The 18,950-nt window shown below is 40.3% G+C and overlaps 2 protein-coding genes across 2 annotated transcripts in view; one reads left to right on the top strand and one right to left on the bottom strand.

The window, feature by feature from the left end:
- dram1 (DNA-damage regulated autophagy modulator 1) overlaps nucleotides 1-18,950 on the bottom strand; it is a 161,023-nt gene that overhangs the window by 19,158 nt on the left and 122,915 nt on the right. The window lies entirely within an intron of this gene.
- fam3c (FAM3 metabolism regulating signaling molecule C) lies at nucleotides 48-5,797 on the top strand. Its single transcript, XM_061029630.1, has 10 exons — nucleotides 48-158; nucleotides 395-450; nucleotides 1,302-1,406; nucleotides 1,654-1,680; nucleotides 2,033-2,156; nucleotides 2,736-2,794; nucleotides 3,076-3,126; nucleotides 3,224-3,308; nucleotides 3,422-3,548; nucleotides 4,982-5,797. The coding sequence occupies exons 2-10, from the start codon at nucleotides 435-437 to the stop codon at nucleotides 5,069-5,071; spliced, it is 684 nt and encodes a 227-aa protein (XP_060885613.1). The 5' UTR covers nucleotides 48-158; nucleotides 395-434; the 3' UTR covers nucleotides 5,072-5,797.

Below are 18,950 nucleotides of genomic sequence, written 5' to 3'. Positions count from 1 at the left end.
ATTTCGTCTTTGGTTTTTCCAACAGAGTGGAGCATCTTACCTTCGCATATCTCTTCCGACAAGCTCAGCTGTCACTGTCTTTACACGAATCACTAGTGCTCAGTTTATGGTGTCAGAAAACACACCGGGCTCGGGGGTTTGCTGTGGCAGTTGAACAGGTAAGTGTGGCGTGAAAACGTGAATTAACATCATGCATCTAAAGCTGCTTTCAAATGAACGGAACTAGCTCTGAATTGCCGCTGTCTGTTAGCAAACCTAGTCAGATATGAGGAAGTAACCGGACGAATGGACGTGACGACGTTTTGAAGGCTGAAGATGATGCGAGTGTGCTTTTTTTTTAACGATTTAGCCTCCAAGGTATGTGTAGTAAGTTGTTAGTTTTATCCCCACACAGGTTGTTAGCTGTGGAAAAAAGTGACAGGGGTGTCGTAAAGATGGCCAGGGCTGGCGGTAAGTGTATCCCAAATATTTACACTCCCCTTCAGGCTTTCATAATGTGTGTGCTGCATTCAAGTGCTCCTCGCTTGACCCCCAGTTTCCCGACTTTTCTGAGTTCATGAGCTTTTAATATTAACACAAAAACAACACGAAGACATGTAGACTGGGTTACGTAATTAATAGTTAGTTCATTTTGAGTGGCAGAGACTAAACCTTCCCTTTTCCACTTCCCATCTGCACAGCCTCTAGTTGGACACTTCAATGATCACCTAAATAGCACCTTTAATTTAATGTTTGCACTGCCTGTTATTTAATTGAATGTCTGTTTTTGATAACTCTGCACTATCTGCTTTTAAAACATTGTACATATATAAAAAACACTTTTTTATTTTTTTATATTCAGGTCTAATTACCTGTTTATAGGTTCTTGCTTTAAATTACACATATATTTTTTTAATCCCTGCACAGGTTATGTACATTTCTTGTATAAGTCTATTTTTAATTGCACAGTTTAAGTTTGAGTCATCTAGGGGGATTCTTTAAATCTTTTTTTTCAGGTTAATATATATGTATGGGGGGAGAGAGGTGGTCGGTTTTGCGGTTTAATTTGTAACTAATGTTTCATGTCATGTACGTCTTTGTAAGCTGCTACTGGATGCTTTGAATTTCCCTCAGGATCAATAAAGTATCTATCTATCTATCTTTTCCCAGGTAATGCAGTGTTATCATTTTTGGAAATTGGAAATCTACAGAATGTGTCACGTTTTGAAATGTCCTAAATGGGCAGGTGTCCTTGTTTGTTTTCTCTTTTTAATTTATGTTTCTCTTTATTTGTCTTTTGTAAATCTCACCCACCCACTCAGGTATTCTGAAGTTTGCCGCGCTTATCTTTGCATTCCTCCTCGCAGTCTTTCTGGCTTTTCAACTCCTGGAAATAAACATGGATTTCAAGTTGAGCAGCGTTATCTGTGAGTGTTACCAGTGTGTTCTAGCAAGATGAAACTCATTCCACAACTAGAGGGCTGTTGCCCTGAGCAGTTCATGGAAGAATGTTATGTGTATCTGTAGAGGAAACATGAGACTTGTTTAATCAAGTATGTCCTAATACCAGAAGAATGTTTTATCTTTTATTGAAGCACGCAGGTTGAAGCCTCACTTTGCATTCTCATTACTTTTCACGATGTTTTAACTGAAAATCTATTTTTAAAATTTCAGCAAGAAGTATGCCAGTGAATGAAGCCTGTGAGTATCCTTAAATTATCATCATTTCACATTTTAATAATTTCCTCAATTACTGCTCCGTTTCAATACATGTTTCTCCTTTTTATAAATCTCTCGGGTCAACACAAGAATGGTAAAGATGTGTGTCATGTGCCGTGTATTAAATCTACTAAGCTATTAGAAAGGGGTTTCATAGGTGTGTTGTTTACGTTAGGTTTTTAGAGTACATATAGATTCCTTGTAATACAAAGGGACTCCTGAAATTTGTTCTAAGTCGGCACCTATTTGCTAATGGGGGTATGTGGAGGCATCACATGTTCCCTGATTATCCCTCCCTGTTTCTTAAGGTGTAAATTGAGTTTTCTATCCACAGCATCAAAACCAGTCAAGTACAAATGTGGGCTGTCCAAAGCATGTCCGAGCGGACACTTTGCCTTCAAGATGGCGAGCGGAGCAGCCAGCGTAGTCGGGCCCAGATTCTGCCTGGACGACAAACTGTAAGTAAAAAAAATAAAAATAAAAATAAAAAAAAAGACATCTTAAATCTTTCAGAGACACGGCGGCAAACAGTTGCCCTGAATTTATGCAAACACTGTTAAGTCAACATGTTGCCATTGTGTGTTTTATCTTCTCAGTCATGAGGAGCATTGCAAATAATCAGTGTTTGCGCTCTGCTGTCACCCTCGGTTTTAAAGCAGCTGCCGCCCATTGTGGAGCGGCTGTGGCTCAGTGATAGAGTTAGGCGGCACTCAACCGGCCAGTTGGGGGACTACCAATTAAATGGGATTTGTCACTTTCTAGCCTCGCCCATTAGTGTTTAAACGGGTGTGAATGGGCGGCTGTCAAAGCGCTTCGAGCAGTCAGAAGACTAGAAAAGTGCTGATGTGTTTAAGTCATTTGATTGTACTTTTATTTCTAATCTTTAACTCTATTTGTCTGTTTGCTTTTATTGGTGGAAATACAAATAAAGTATTGTTGTTGTTTTATTTATAAAGTCAACAGGAAACGTCTTCACATTTGAGTCCATATGTTGTACACGTGGAAATGTTCTTGTTGTCCTCCTTTGTTTGTTTTAGAATCATGAGCGGAGTGAAGAACAACGTTGGCAGAGGAATCAACATCGCCCTGGTTAATGGTAACATTGACACCTTGAGTTCCACACCTTAAAGTCTGTTTGCTCAGTTAATTAGGCTACACTCGATGAAAGTAAATAAATAGACTGCCTTTCACTCTTAAGCGCTACAATATACAGAGCCTTTCAATAAATAAAAAACCACATCATACGCCTCATTATTTTAAAAATTTGAGCTGTTTTAAAAATCATGAATTGCACAAATGTAATCCATGTGGAAAAACTTTTGTTAAAATCAAAGGTTGCTTAGTGAGTTTTAATTCTGACTCTTTGTCCCCCCGCAGGGATAACTGGAGAGGTTTTAAAGACCGACAGTTTTGACATGTGGGCAGGAGGTGAGAATGTGTCACAGCCTTTTTATTTTCAAATTAAAAAAAAAAAAAAACATATTTCACACAAAGTTTGTGTTAACTTATGTGTCGTCTTGTTCAGATGTGGCTCCCTTCATTAAATTCCTGAAGGAAATCGAGGAAGGAACAGTCGTGATGATGGCCTCCTTCGACGATCCTGCAACAAAGTATGAACTCGTCTCATTATTATTTTACGCGGAGTGATATCACTTTGATTGATGAACGTTTTGGCGTCGTCGGTGCAGGCGCGTCTGTGAAATAAGACCTCTTTGTTCTGCAGACTCAACGATGAAGCCAGGAAGCTTATTGCTGAACTGGGAAGCACGGCCGTGAATAATTTGGGCTTCCGGGATAACTGGGTCTTTGTGGGAGGGAAAGGAATCAAGACCAAGAGTCCATTTGAGCAGGTAACAAAACCCACAGATCAAATGTTTCTATTGTCTCACATTCACAAATGCAAACCGTTCAGAACGGCAACAACAGTATTCCCGTTTCAAATCCACAAAATAGTAGCAGAGGCAAAAATAACAGCCAAAAAAAACGTGTTTCATAGGGAGCTTTTTACTCTAATCAGACAATTTCATCTTCATTTACGTCTGACCTGTTTGATGAGTTCAAACACAGAGAATAAACATGTGTACGCTAGGTTAGGCCTGTAGGAAATGCTTCCAGTTAGAGGATATTGGACATATGAAATGTGATATTGTGTCTAGTTAGATCGGCAGTGTGCATTATTCAGTGTGTGAAAGGGAATTAGAAAGGTGTGTTGTGTTGTGTTAAGGTTCAAGCAGGCTTTAGAAAAGCTCCGGTTTGAACATTACAGGGAGTGTTTAGGAGGGAGGGTGCTGTTTAAACTCTAAGATTCGCCACCAGAATAAAATGAATGATGCCGAGTAGAATTCAATATCTTACTCTTACTCGTACATCTTCTTAACCTCATGGTTGCAAACGTTGCTTTGATCTTGTGTACAAAAATAGACCAGAGCTAAAGCAAGCCAGTACCTCAGAGAAGCATCTATTGTGTCTACTAATAACGCCTGCACGCTGTGAGATGCAGATGCAATGTGTGATAACGTGGTCGGTTTAGAAATATCGATATGAAGTGTGATTAACAAAAATCAAAGGGTGCATATTTAGTTTTAGCTCAAAGCTTTGATGTGTATCTGCTACTGTTCATGTTAGAGAAAAGATCTGTTAGCGACATGTCCCTCCTGAAGGCAAAATAAACCCTGAAGGCTTTTTTTCCCATTTGCATGAATTAACGTGAGGTTAGCTGAGAGCTATTAAAGATTCACCTGACTGCATCAATACACCTAGGTCTCCATGCAGTAGGTGAGATGAACACATGCTGAGTGACAAAGCATCGCTTGTTTCAGATATAATTGATCTTATTTATCGTGATGAATTCAGACTGTTGCGATGTGTTTAGTGTTAATGCTCCTCTCACAATGGGGCTAAAATTGGGATTCATTTCCCAGCTCAATAAGATACGTCTACAAATACTAAGTCTTCAATGGCGTTGTTGTCAATGTTTAACAATAAAGGGTGAAACACTTGTTGGCAAAGGTGCTTGCACACCTTGTGGGTTTTTAATATACCTGAGGGGTTTGTCTATGCAGACTTGAAGGACAGTGTTCTCATCGTTTGTGTTTAATCTTCCTGATAGGGACGTCATTGTTTAAGCTTATCAGAGCACTGAACAGCCCAACCCTACTAGTGTTCATTCTCCTCTGTCATAAGTGTGTCATGTGTCCACTCCTGCAGACTAGATGGGTTTATGTTACCCATCTAGTCTGCATGATATGATGAGTAAATATGTGCCTTGTGTTTAACTCCTCAGTATATCAAGAACAGCCCGGATACAAACAAATTCGAGGGATGGCCCGAAGTGTTGGAGATGGAGGGCTGCGTGCCTCAGAGGCAGGTCTAACCGGATCCTCGTCTCCTTCTCTTGACATTCCTGTCCCCGTGCAACTTCTTAAGGCTGGTCAGGCGGCGAAAGGTCATTTTACAGCTCTCATCCCCCAAGCCTTTAATTCAGATTGAAGTGTGAGAACATCTGTCAGAAGAAAGACAGGCGTGAACAAAGTGAAGATTGGACTTTTCTAGCACCTCTCCCTCCGTTTTGGACCCCATGACATACCGTAGATGCTTATTATCAGGGCTTGTAGTTGGGATACGTTGGTAGAGAGCCCTTATTTAAAGGTACTCATCTCTGATTACTTGCATGCTATCACACTTTCTACCTGTAAGGTCCACTGACTTGCCTATGATAGAGCTGCATTATTGCACTGTTATCGATGGAAGTGGACGTCGAATATGACAAAAATCTTCATCACCTCTTCCCTGCCTTAATCTTATTAACTCGTTCATGTATATTAAGACTTGGTGATTCATTTTCTTCCCTTCAGAGGTGTTGATTTTTAAAAATATTATTATTATTATTAATAACAGGGTTTGATTATGCATCTTTTCATGATATTGTAACCAAAAAATACCAAATTCACTGTGAAATGTGTAAATACTTGTTTAGAGGAGGGTCGAAATAAAAATAAAAAAAGACCCTAATTTAAGACAATGTAACAATAATATAATTTTCTTAAAAGAAGTGGAATTGTGAGTTATGCGTTTGTGGATTAAAAAAAAGTTGTTTTTTTTACATCTAGTGGGAATGTTTATTTAATAATTGTGTGCAGTTTATGTTTGATAGGCAAATAGCTGCACCTTGGTGTTAACCATTAACATGTCACCTGTCAGCTTTTACACTGTAGCCCAAGTGGTTGACTGACTTAACACTTCTTAAACGCAAACATCATAATGTGTTTCATAATCAGCAATTTTTGTGGGACGGAAGTCGGACTTTATTTGTCATTTTCAATCGAAAGTGACAAAGAAAATACCTATCTTTTTATTTTTTTTTCAAGTTTATTTCTGGGCTTTTTATGCCTTTAGCTTAGAGACAGGATAGTGGACAGAGTCAGAAACCTGAGAGAGAGAGAGTGGGGAGCCTCCGGTCCGTTTGAACCCGGGCCGCCTGCTTGGAGGACTACGGCCTCCGTACATGCGACACACACTAACCACTAGTCCACTGGCGCCACAGAAATGACTTGAGGTGCTATTTTTCTAAATTACTCAAATCTAGGCAATCCAGTCAATTTACCTATGCATTAATTTGTGTTCAGGTAAAACAAATAAAGAGAAGTATGATATGTTTTCTGTAAGTACTGTACATACAACAGATACTTCAGACAGTATCTGATTTGAAAGGGGAATCTCTAATATGCAGCTGTGCACATTATGGACACACGTATTTCAAAATTAAATAGAATTCTTAGGGTTGTTTCAGTCCATTATCTAGTCATCAAATCCTAGATTAGATAGAATATATGCAGCAACTACAGTGTGTCTCTATTTCTGTCATTTCATTCCATTAAGATATGATTTACCAACAAAATGTTGTATAGAATTGAGTACATTTCTCATAGCAAGCAGCTTACTTGTTGTATTTTACTGTCATATTGTGTAAAACTCTGTTGCAACAGCTGTTGTTTTGATCACCGCCGTTTTTAACTTCACCGCCAGAGGGCGCCATTGTCTTTTGTAAATCAGCACGTGTGCTCTGTGGTCTGTTTTACATTATGTACAGTATTTGCTGCGTTTGGAGCTGTGCTGTGGTAATGCAGCTTATTTAATGCTTACAAGGGTTTTGTCTATTTGCTAATAACATTCTGTTTATATAAGCAGCAGCATGATCAGGTGATGTGCTGCGGAGGAGATTTTTGAAGCTGTATTTATGCCATCTATAGGGGAAAGATTGACCTTTTTGAATAGGAGTATGGTCGTTTACAAAGTAGCATTTGAGTTGTGACATAATTTACGTGTCACAAATAAGAAAAATGGTTAAAGGAGAGAGTGTGAATGATTGAATTTAAAGATGCAAGATTAACTAGCATCAATCTGACAAAAATGTTATGTTCTTTTCCCTCCTAGTCCTCTTCAAATGACTAACACTTTGGTTCTTTGATCCCTATTTACCTGCACACTCAAATCGTTCAGTCGTCCAACAAACCAAACAACAACTTTCACTTTCACGTTTGTGTTTCTAATCTCTTGCAAACACTCACGCACATTCATCTAAACATGAGCGCCGTGTAGTACGTGACTCCTCTCTGGGTTTGTCCCCTTTTTTAATTGAAGTGACCTTCTGCGTTCCCGTCAACACAAAGCTCTTCCTTATTCCCTGTAAATGAGAAACTGCCGAGGTGCTCCCCCCCAACCCCCCCCCCCCCCCCCCCCCCCCCCCCCCCCGATCCCACCTGAGCTTCATGCTCGACAGCCATCTGACATTTCCCATCCCCGTGTGTATTTATGTAAGTCTTTGTTTGGCAGCTGTCCCTTTGCATATATTACATTACAGTACAGATTCTCGCACGTGGGCCTTTGGGTTTTTTAAGATCTTGTCCTTTGTCTGTGTGCGGTTACAGAGTGCGTGTGATTCTTTAAAAGTGTATGTTGGCTGTTTTCCGTGTAGGCTGAACCTCCGCTGGGCTGCCGTGTTTCATGCTCTGAGATATGAGGTGTGGGAGTGAATCGTCTCCAACTCTCCTTATATAAGACACGCTATATGATGCATTATGTATGAACGCAGAATATCTCCTAAACCTCTGATGATGAGACGTGGGAGCCCGCAGAGCTAAAGCTGTATAAACACAAGGATGAAAATAAGGATAACATGCTCTCACGAAACACAAGAGGAGGGGTAATATTTATGTTTTATTTATTTATGTTTCGCAAAGGACACGTTTCTGTTCCCTCTTTTTTTTTTTTTTTTACTTTGCCCTGCTTCCCCAAAATAAATCTGCCCGTTAAACAAAGGTGCTCTCCTCTGAAAGAGCCTCTAAAGAGCTCGACTTTCTCATTCTCCACGGGACCTCTGCGCCCTGACCTCTGACCTCTCCCCCCTCCCCGAACCTCAAGCTTTTGTTTGCACCAAAACAAGGTTCAAAAACAATCCTTCACCACCACTTACAGAAAACCCTTTGGAAGCACATCTGCTCACCTTTTTAGCCCCGCTTCTATTTCTATAACACACAAACGGCCACATAATAACTAAGACGTGACAATACAGCAAACACTATTAACCTCATAGCACACACAGAAACACACTTCTTACACCTGTCTCCTCTCTTGACTTGAACTGTACCTTCTTCCACTCATATACACTGACCCCAAAAAGGCCTCTTTTCTGTCTCTGCACCCTTTAATTTCAATTTGGACAAACCAGGTTTCCTACATGACGTTATGACCACTGGTGGCCAGAGGTTATACTGCACACAGTCTGTGCTCCTGCATGAGTGTTTTTGCAGTACCGTGTCTGGCCAGCAGTGGGGAGCACTGAGCACAATCCCTGCTCCCTCGCCGCAATCATTGAGTGAAGGGGAAGCCTTGCAGCTTCTTACACAGACTTTAAATGTTAGATCCTGCACACATAAACAACAGTTAATCTTTCAGGATGAGTATTACTCAGTATGTGCAAAAAAAAAAAGCTTCCTGTCGTCTGCTGCTGCTGAGATGTTAGAATTTAAGTCAGCTATACACACACACTCCATTACAATAACATAATCTAAAGATGCCATATTGATCATATATAGTGTGAAACAGAACTAAGGCAGTAATCTCTCTCCCATGAGCTTGTCTTTTCAACAGGCTTTCAGTACATACTGCTTTATCAAGAGCCACAGTTTTTTTTTTTTTTTTCTAAGGTCCTGTATTGTCTGTACGCTGTGACCACTCCCCTAATCTGTCTCTTATCTGATACTGAACCCCAGGCTGGGCTCGGCCCTCTTGTTTACGCCCCGGCTCTGCACATTAACCCCTGACTCCCTCAGACTTTCCCACAAAAGTTTCTGTCAGGTTGCTCCAATCCCCACCGCTCTCATCCATTCAGTTTTATGGATAAAGCACAGTGTCACATATTAAAAATGTGCCTCGCTGTGAAATGTGGTTTTACAATCTGTACAGCATGCTCTAGGCTTGATAACAACGCTGTATTCTTGACTTTATGTAAAGAGCGCCAGCCCTTGCAACTGTAGGTTAAAATGCTTATCTAACATTGTAGAGAAAGGAGTCTCTTATTTGCATTTATTATCTTAACAACGAGGACACACACAGGCTAACTAGCCATGAAAGTAATCTAGGGCCACCAATAACAGACCAGAAGTTGTTTCTTGATTTTCGTAAACAAGAGACCCTTTTTGTAATGTCTAAAATGAATTGTGATTGTTGTTGGATACTTTATGTGTGGATTTATGTTCAGTTGTGGTGCTTGTCATTATAAGTATTTGTTAATGCTGTTGCCTTTTAAATAACTAGCACCTGCTGTAAACAATTCAGCATCCCTTGTTTGTCACTTTTAATGTGAATAAAGAAAATGTAGCCTCTTCTTTACCCTTTGTTTGCATTTCCTCTGTGTTTTATCCACTAGCTAGCTTGCTGAGTCGTTAGCCTTGTTGTCTAGATGTCCCAGTAACTTTATCAATTGTTTGAGAAGTTTTCCCAATCTTAATCATTTGAATACCTGGCTACATGGTTTCCCATGTCATAACTTTGAGCAATGAGTTTCATTAGAGAGGTTGGCAAAAGTTGTGCTACAAGTGATTGAGTAGAAGCTAAAGTAGCATGCTAGGCTGAGGGAAGAAGCTAAGCTAATGGGGCAGTAGCAGAGGCTTGTCACTCACATTAAGGTTCTTTTCCAACAATTGAAAAACCTAATGTGATATCGATTTGGCCCAGCGACAGAGAATGATTAGACAAGTGAAAAATAAAAAGTGTAAAGATATTTTGAAAATAGAGAAGGGGAAAGTATAAAACAGAGGATATCCATCGTTCACGGGAAGCAGTGTCACATCATCAAAGCAGAGGTGCAAAATCACCTTCCCCCCCCTAAATCACAGTTATGACCTCCCTGCCCTTGTTTTCCGCCCCACCTACAATCCTTTAATTACCTTTTTAACACATACACACAGACACAAACACACACACACACACACACAGAGACACAGATCCAGACAGCTGTGTTTACACTCCGCGGGTCTGTGGGAACTTCCTGCTGACTTCAGCGGACACAAAAACACCAAGCAGGCCGCAGATACTGAACTGGATCGATAGCCGATCATGTGGCTCTTTTCACACAATCTGTCCCTCTTTTTAAAGGACGCACACAATGACATACGTTCGACTTCACTGAACAATTAACTCAAAGAATCAAACTTGTGACACATTTTTGTATCTTGTTTTGTACAGTACATTTTTTTCTGTTATGACTTTGGATTTGTTGTTTTTACGTCCTAACCAGAACGTTTTCCAGGAAAAGTGAATCAAGTATTTGCACCGTGACATGCTCGCACTGAAACAGAACTGACCTTTTCACCCTCACTAACGTCGGACACGGCTCATAACACAAAAACACACGCAGTCCCTGTTGACCACGTCGGGTAAAACAAAGGTCTCATTCATCGTCGTCACTCTGACTTTCTGCTGCCTCCATAGCTCTGAGTCGGGAAGTTAGAGCGGATCAGATCACTGTGGGTGCAAAATAGACACATCCTGGTTTCTGACACGCTTTCAACTGGACCAGTGGAAACTACATACAAGTGTGAGAACTACATCCCCAAAGTTTCAGTGCTCCCATCCAGAGGATCATTTGCAGGTGTGCCAGATATAAGTTGCACAATATTGCACAATACAGCGAATATGACATGTAAACAATACGTTGGATGCAGAGTTTTCTACTTAATGTTTTTAGCAGTGTTTGCGAAAAGAGGTTTGCGATGTTCAGCCAGAGGAACTGAATCATAAAAAAAAATAATCTGGATTGTATATCCAGTCCAGTAAACAGAGCTGTATTCCCAGATGCTGTATGAAAAACAGTAAGCTTATCTGACTAACCCACAGAGTTTATAGTTTATCTTTGAATAGACATGAATAATGCTTTAAACAGACATGATCTGCTCTCTTAACTGATCATAACTGCAACCAGAAAATCATCTTTGCAGATCAACCATGCACACACACACACACACACACACACCGGGGGTGGCTGTGGCCCAGTTGGTAGAGTCGGTTGTCTCTCAAGCAGAAGGTTTGGGGGTTGGATCCCCCAGCTCCTGCAGCGACACGTCCTTGGGCAAGACACTTAACCCCAAATTCTCCCGCTGCTTTTTCGGTCGCTTACGTTTGTGTATGAATGGGATTAGTTACTTCTGATGGTCACTTTACATAGCAACCTCTACCGTCAGTGTGTGAATGGGTGTCAATGGGTAGGTGTGACATGCGCTTTGAGTAGTCAGAAGACTAGTAAAGCGCTTACGAGCTCAAGTCAATTTACCATTTACACACAAACACACAATACAAACAGAAACACTGACATTGTTGTATGCAGCCTGTGATCATGCGAACACATGTGGAAGGTTTAGAAGTTTGTAAATCTTGTACTTCAGGTGTAGTATTCTTCCACACAGTGTTCAGCGTTTAATTATTATTAATTTTTTTTCTACCGCCATTGTCAATCCAAGTTTTTGTATGCAGAGCGTGTAAAAGCTGGTTGGAAGAACTCTTGTGTACGTGACCACAAGCTCCTCTTCATTCATTATGCAATAGTCAGTCTACAGTCGAGACAACTCTACTCTCCCTGATTGAGCACTTTCACTGTAAGCTGTGAATCTTTCCCACAGTGATGCATAATGCTTCAGGGCATCCGTGCACTTTCGCTTTTCATTTATCTTCTCGCGTCCTCAGTGTTGAGTGGATAAAATGCTAAAATACTTATTTTTGTTGAGGTAATTTTAAAGAATTCAGAGAAAAGCAAGTGAGAGATTCTCATGAAACATATAGCAGAGACAGCAGCCATAGCACAAACTCACACTACTTTTTTTCCCCCCAGCAAGTCAGTACAGCCCTTTTCCCATAAATACAACCACCTCATAAATTTCACTGCATCAATTTGCATCCTGCGTGTCCCCCTCTGCTTCACGACACACACTTCAGCACAGCGTAGCGTAAAAACTGATGCAGAACTATAAACAGCAGTGCTCTGAGCTGCTTGAATGTCATTCAGATGAGTTCATGTCATCATCTCAGTGTGTTTGAGCCAACAAATGCCTTTCTCCTGCACCACAGTGTGACAGACTGTAACTTCTGTAGGTCCCAATAGCCAAAGTTGATCAAAGTCGAGAGTTTCTAACTATTTTTCGTGTAATTCTTATTTAGTCTTTTTTTAAATATAAAACTAATTTATATTATTATATTTAATACAAAAATGTATTTACATATATATATATTTTTAAAGAAACAATATTCTTTATTTCCATTTGGTAGGCGCTAATGACCATGAACCTTTGCGGCTCATTGTGCGACTTGATTGGTAGATGTGTGTCGTCTGATTGAATGTTGGTAAACATAAACAAATGTTCCTCTGGCAGAAGAATTACTACAAGAAACGAATAATTTCAGTATGTTCTGTGGAACAAGTTTGCGTTTTCTCGTTTGTTGAAGCTAATCAGCTCATTATGGACGTTTTGTTTTTTTGACCGATAGAAAAAAAAAACGAGGGAAAGTGAATGACACCTGTAGCTACATCACAGACTGCTAACTACAGCTACGAGGATGCTAATGTTGTGGAGACATATTGTTGCTACAATTGGAGTTTAATGACGAAAATGATGAGGACTGCTAAGAAAAGGACTTTGGGACCGACCTCCGACTAATAAGGTAAGTTAGCATTATACGCTTATACTGTCTTTTGCTGTGTGCCTCGGGCCAACGTTAGCTCCAACTAGCTAGCGGGAGTTCTGTATTGCTGTAGCCATGGTTACGGTCAGTGAACGTGCTTTGCTCTCAGCTGGTTGATTTTCGTAAACAAGAGACCCTTTTTGTAATGTCTAAAATGAATTGTGATTGTTGTTGGATACTTTATGTGTGGATTTATGTTCAGTTGTGGTGCTTGTCATTATAAGTATTTGTTAATGCTGTTGCCTTTTAAATAACTAGCACCTGCTGTAAACAATTCAGCATCCCTTGTTAATTCTACAGTGCCTCATCTGTGCAGCATGTATAATCTAAATCTTTTATACTGTAACAAGCCTGTTTTAAGACTTGTTGTGCTGGAATGAATGAAAAAAAATAGAGCAGAGAAAAACATACAGAAATGTAATTTAAGTGTGAATCCCATTATTGTTATGGAAAACAAGATATTTTGGAACATTCTGACATATCCTTGCAAGGATAAACAATGTTTTTTTGTTATTTCCCCAGCTCTGTACAAATGTTTCAACAAATTAGGGTGATTCTTATAACTTGTCTCTTACTTTATTGGGGTTAAAAATAACCAAGATTTTAAAGACTTCAAACAACAAGAATCTAAAACTGCAAGGAGCAGATAAAAAACCTCTTATGATTTAATTACATTCAGATCTAGCATGTAGAGCTAGAAACTTAAAACCAGTTTCTGCCACAGTAGCCTTGCATGCAACCTCAGAAACATAATCGTGTAGAAAATGTATGTGCAGGGGAGCCCCCAGACATGGGTGGGGTCCTAAGCCACAGGTCGGCCCTGGCTTGTGGTTTGGCTGTCGGCGATGTGTTATACGATGTCCACATGTGGAGAGAGAGAAGTATGGTACACATTGCAGTGTTTTCCCTATTCATAGTGTGCTTCATTTTAAACAGCTCAGCAATATTATCAGACATTCTATTTTAGTGATAAATTACAGTAAATTCAAACTTTATAGAAACTTTTTACATTCCTCTTGAACCCATGTAGAACTTTGTACTGCAGAGTTAAAGTTTCCCATCGTACTCACAGAAAATCACTTTAGCCACGTCCTTTTCGACAAGATGTTCTTTCACACTGCAACTCCTGGAACAAAGTGAAAATCTCACCTTGTGACCATCTCTATCAGGTCTGCATCTTCAGAGACAATGTACATCTCATATTTTAAAGGTTACATTATTCACATGACATACAAAGCGGAGAATCTCAGCAGCGACTCAGGGGAGAATGATTCATGCTGATTAGTATGCTGAACAGATTTCCTCATATCTTACATCTGCTTAACTCGTTTGAGCGGCATAGCATAGGGGTTGTTATTAGCTTCAAATACCTTATTATATTTCATATGGGCGGAGGTGAAAGGATTTGATTATTATATACAGTGTTACAGTGTCACATTTGGCTATTTTAGACCATTCTCTTCTGCCTCAGTTGAACAAGATGTTCTGTAAAGGTTCGCTCTGTTACTGCACTACAGTTTATCGAGTGTGCTGCACATACATTATATTTAATGTGCTGTTACCTCCACGGTGGCTTATTTTGTGAAAAACAACCTTATAGAAGACAAAATGAAACGCTTTCCATACAGGAAGGGTTTTGACTGGACAGACCTCAGAGCAGAGAGCTGCCTGAGTAAACAAAGTCCACTAATGGCGGTGATGTTGCTTTACCATTTGTGCGTGCATACTTTGAGACCCTGCCAGGCCAACTGTGTACGTTCAAGGTGACGCTATTTCCCAGCCCCCTCCTCTATGCCGCTGTACAAATGCAGGACTGTCTGCGGGGTGTTTTTGCTTCCATAAAAAGGATGCAGGTGTGTAAGCGTAACCTGCACTTACACTTCATGACATATGGCCTCAACACACACACACACTCGTATAGACCCTATGAGAGATGTGTTGCCTTACACACTCCCCAGTGAATCTTGGTAAAAATAACTTCAGGCTGTTTTCAACCTTGAGGGCCTTTGAGTGTCAACAGAGCATCACACCTCCACAGCTTGGAGTTGTTTTCATCAAACAGGCCGATGTTAGAGACAGAGTGTACATGCGTTTAAAAAATACACTCTTTGAAACACACAGCATTTTTGCAAGGTTTTGTCTGTAGATTATTTTTTCCACAAGATAGCTCTAAGTTGGAAAACAAGGGTGAACACACTGCAAAAGCCTAAACGAGTTTCATTAGGAGAAGACCACTGCAAATTAAAAAAAAATGGTGCAAATAAAACCACCAAACACGCAAAAGACCAAAACATATGGAAATGTGTTGCAAATGGAAAAATGTCATGCAAAAAAACAAATAATGCATGAACTACTGTGCAAATACTAAACCACTCCAAACAAAAAAAACAAACCATAAATAAACCAAGAAAACAAATGCAAAAGAAAAACACTGGATGTCAATTTTTTATTCTGACTAAAACCCAAACTGCAGATAAACTTGGGTCCCCTGCAGGCCTGGAGCACTTAAGTCTGGATGCTTACACACGCAGTGTTTTTCTCACACTTCTCTCCCCCTAGCTTTATATGTTTTATGAAGTTGCACCATAGATTTGCAGCATGCTTTCACTATGCATTTAATTCTGCTTTTTGCATCTTTTTTTTATTTGCAGCTTTGGACTTTTGTATGTGTTTGAAGTTGCATTGTTTCTGAATTTCTGGGCTGATTTTCCAAATAGAAATCTTTTTAGCCATTGCAGCTTATATAACGCTGTTGGCCACTGTAGGGAATACACTCATGAACATAGATCACTATTGCATGCCTCGTTTTTGGAGAAAAATGTTTGCATTAGATGACTCACTGCACAGTATAGGAATTTTGCACAAAATGTACCCTGCACACTTGACCTACATAATATGAGCGTGTGAATATGTATACATCTATGCAGGATTGCTGAACATTTAATTAAATGTAGCTTTTAAAACAGCAGTGTAAGTCACTACAGTTGACTTCCCTCTTAATCAGATGTTGATGTTTTGTATTGGAGGTCACTGAACCTTCAGAGGGTGGTGCAATATCTCTCCTCAGGGCACCAATGAGAATCCAGAAATACCTGCTGATAGGAGGGCAGAGGAGGGGCTTTAACCCTGTGCTGGGGCAAAACAACATCTTGCTGGCGTGTGTGTGAGACAGAATATGTGTCAGAGAGGGAGTGGCAGCAGAGGGAGGGGGTTAACAGAAGTTAACAGGATTTATAAGGTGATTGAGAAAAGCAGACTCCAGAGGTTATTGGGTAGATGGTGGGGGTGTTGTCTCGTCCAACTGGTTCCAAATGTTTTGCATTTAATGTGACACTGTGATTGTGTGTTTCATGTTCAAGCTTGTGTTTGGATTTTTGTGTCTGCATGGTTTGCCTTGTGTGCATATCCAAAACCACAAGGGCCATGCGTGTTTCATTTAGCTCATTTTTCATAACATCTCTGATCTTATGCCCCCACCCCCAACCTCACAGCAAAACGGCCCCCGATGTCACACGAGCTGAGCGTGGAAACACGACACCATTTGGGCCCAAAGCTGTCCAAATATGGCCCGCGGCCCTTTTGTTCATGCCTGCACCTCGCCTCGAAGGCTAGTACAAGAAACAGTTCATCTCGTTCCATAATTCAATCAACGGCAATTTCATTACTGGAGCAACAACAGAAACCAATAACAAAGACTCTCGTTTTTTTCCGGCTCTGTCTCTTTTTTAACCATTCAAGTGCTAAACACTTACAGCAGCCAAGCACAAACCCCCCCTGTCTCTATTGACTAGCTTGTTTTATGAAGCACAGAATCAACTCATTTAGACTCCCTCTAGAAAAAAAGGGGGGTGACTGGTTGCTCAATGTGGTCAAAGTAGGCGAAGAAATGTAAGACAAAAAGGTTGGTTACTCTTGAAAAACACAGGGAAATGTTAAATACACATAAAAGGGGTTGGGGGGGGGGGGGGGGGGGGGGGGGGGACTTCAAGCATGGAAAATGCAAAATTGAGGAAGGAAATACTTAAAATGCCTCAATTAAAATGGCTAAATCCTAAAAAGCAAACATGTTTAAACCATAGAGGTCTTCATCAAGGCTTGCCATTTAGCCTTTTTCATGAGACCTCAATATGAAGCCTATCATTTTCTCAGCCATTGTTCAAAACCCTCTCCCCCCCTCTCTCTCTTGTTCTCTCTTTATCTGTCTCTCTCTCTCTCTCCTCCAGTAATCTGCGTCAGTTTGCTGATAATTATAGCTTGCTGGAAGTGATGCGGCTGGCCGTGAGCGCTGCCTCTCGGGGAAGGAAAAACAGGAGGAAAAACAAGGAGACTTCCATTTTTCCCTCTCTCTCCTCTGCAGGACTGTGTGGGTGACTTTGGGGTGTAAAACTGAAAGCACTGCTGCTCTTTTTTTGTTTGAGTTTAGTGCTTTAAACCTCTAGACAGCAGTTAAATTTCTACATTTTTTAGCATTTGAATAGGAACCTTCATTTAAAAATAGCAGTTTTCCACTCAATTCTCTCAGCTTTAGAAAAAGAACAAAAATACATTTCCTAGTACAAGTTGTCTTATTTTATAAAACACAACTTTATCTTTTATCTTGTACTTTTTTAAAGTTTTTTTTTTACGCCGATTAAGAATCAAAACATAAAAATAAAAAAAAAGTTGTTTCTGTAGCGGAAACAGTAATGGTTTCCAGTATATCTTTGAGTGTGTCTCGATTCTGAGTGAGCGTCTGTGGCACATATATGCGTGTGTGTACTCAGTCTCTAAGGGTCTCAGAGGTCTGATCCTGTTACGCTAATGGCTGCAGCCTTACCATTCTTTAATGGCATGCAGAGTTCACTGGGGACACATCGAAGACACATAGACGGATCAGATGCTCACACACACACACACACACACACTTGCATGTTGCATGCATGGCTGTGTATGCACACATGAAATGCATGGAGCAACAAAGTGCTGCAACACATCTCCATTACCAGAGACTGTTACTTAGAGGGCATTTAATCATAGAGATAACATATCCATCACCCAACAAGGTTTGGCAGTTTAGAAATCCCACACAGCCATTTTTCCTCTTCCTATCTTCCTCCCCTTCTCCTTCACGTCTTGGAGGATCACTTTATCAATTGAACCCCATTGTGCATGTGGTTTTCCACACACAGTTTTCCATCTCCAATCCCGCGTTTAATATATTAGGAACTTCTATTTTACATTGCAGAAGAGCAGAAGAACCTCTAATTACTCTCAGCCAACAAAAGCCTCTTCAGAAGTCCTGCATGGAAGATGCAGATGATACACAGATGTTGAGGGTTCACATATCTGAATGTTTTATACTGTATGCTGCTTTAGCTGCATTTTTGCACACTTTCCCCCTATACCCCTATTTATAACTTTCCAGCTCCCTTGTGCCTCTGAGGAAGAGAAGTACATTGTTGTTGTTTGTTTGCACAAGCCTGAAAGCACTCACATATATACAGTATTCCTCCATCATGAGGGAGTGGCAGTAGCCTTGAGGTTAAAGAAGAGGGGATTATGGTTGAGAAAACACCGGCTGGTATCCCGGGAAAAAGGCTGGGAAGAAAACTCGATACTCTCCTGTTTTTTAGTAAATAATTCTAGGATCCTCTTGAACTAGATTCGGAATCCCTGATTGTTAAATGCAAAGATAAGTATGTTATTTTCTTGCTAACATTTAGACAAACAGCTCCCTAATGCTGCAGAGAAGCTTATACTCTTTTAATTTACCCACAGGATTGGCTACCAACTCTGTTTGTTTATGTTCCACTCTAAGCTATGTTTTTTTTTTACCCGTGTTATCACACACAAGGTGCCCCTTCCTTGGTAAGACACAAACTTTGTGCTTCGAAAATGTTGACATAGTTAACAGCTCACAGACGCTGCAAAGAGGAGAAAGGCTCATAAAACTCAGGCCAAAGTGGGTCCTTGCAGCAAATTTGGATATTTGGTAGGAATTTGTTTCATGTGATTCTAGGTGTTTCTGTGTGTTATTTAGT

Source organism: Labrus mixtus, chromosome 22, assembly GCF_963584025.1.
Source record: "Labrus mixtus chromosome 22, fLabMix1.1, whole genome shotgun sequence".
NCBI lineage: Eukaryota > Metazoa > Chordata > Actinopteri > Labriformes > Labridae > Labrus > Labrus mixtus.
The sequence above is the reverse complement of the archived record's forward strand: the minus strand, read 5'-3'. Positions and strand labels throughout refer to the sequence as shown.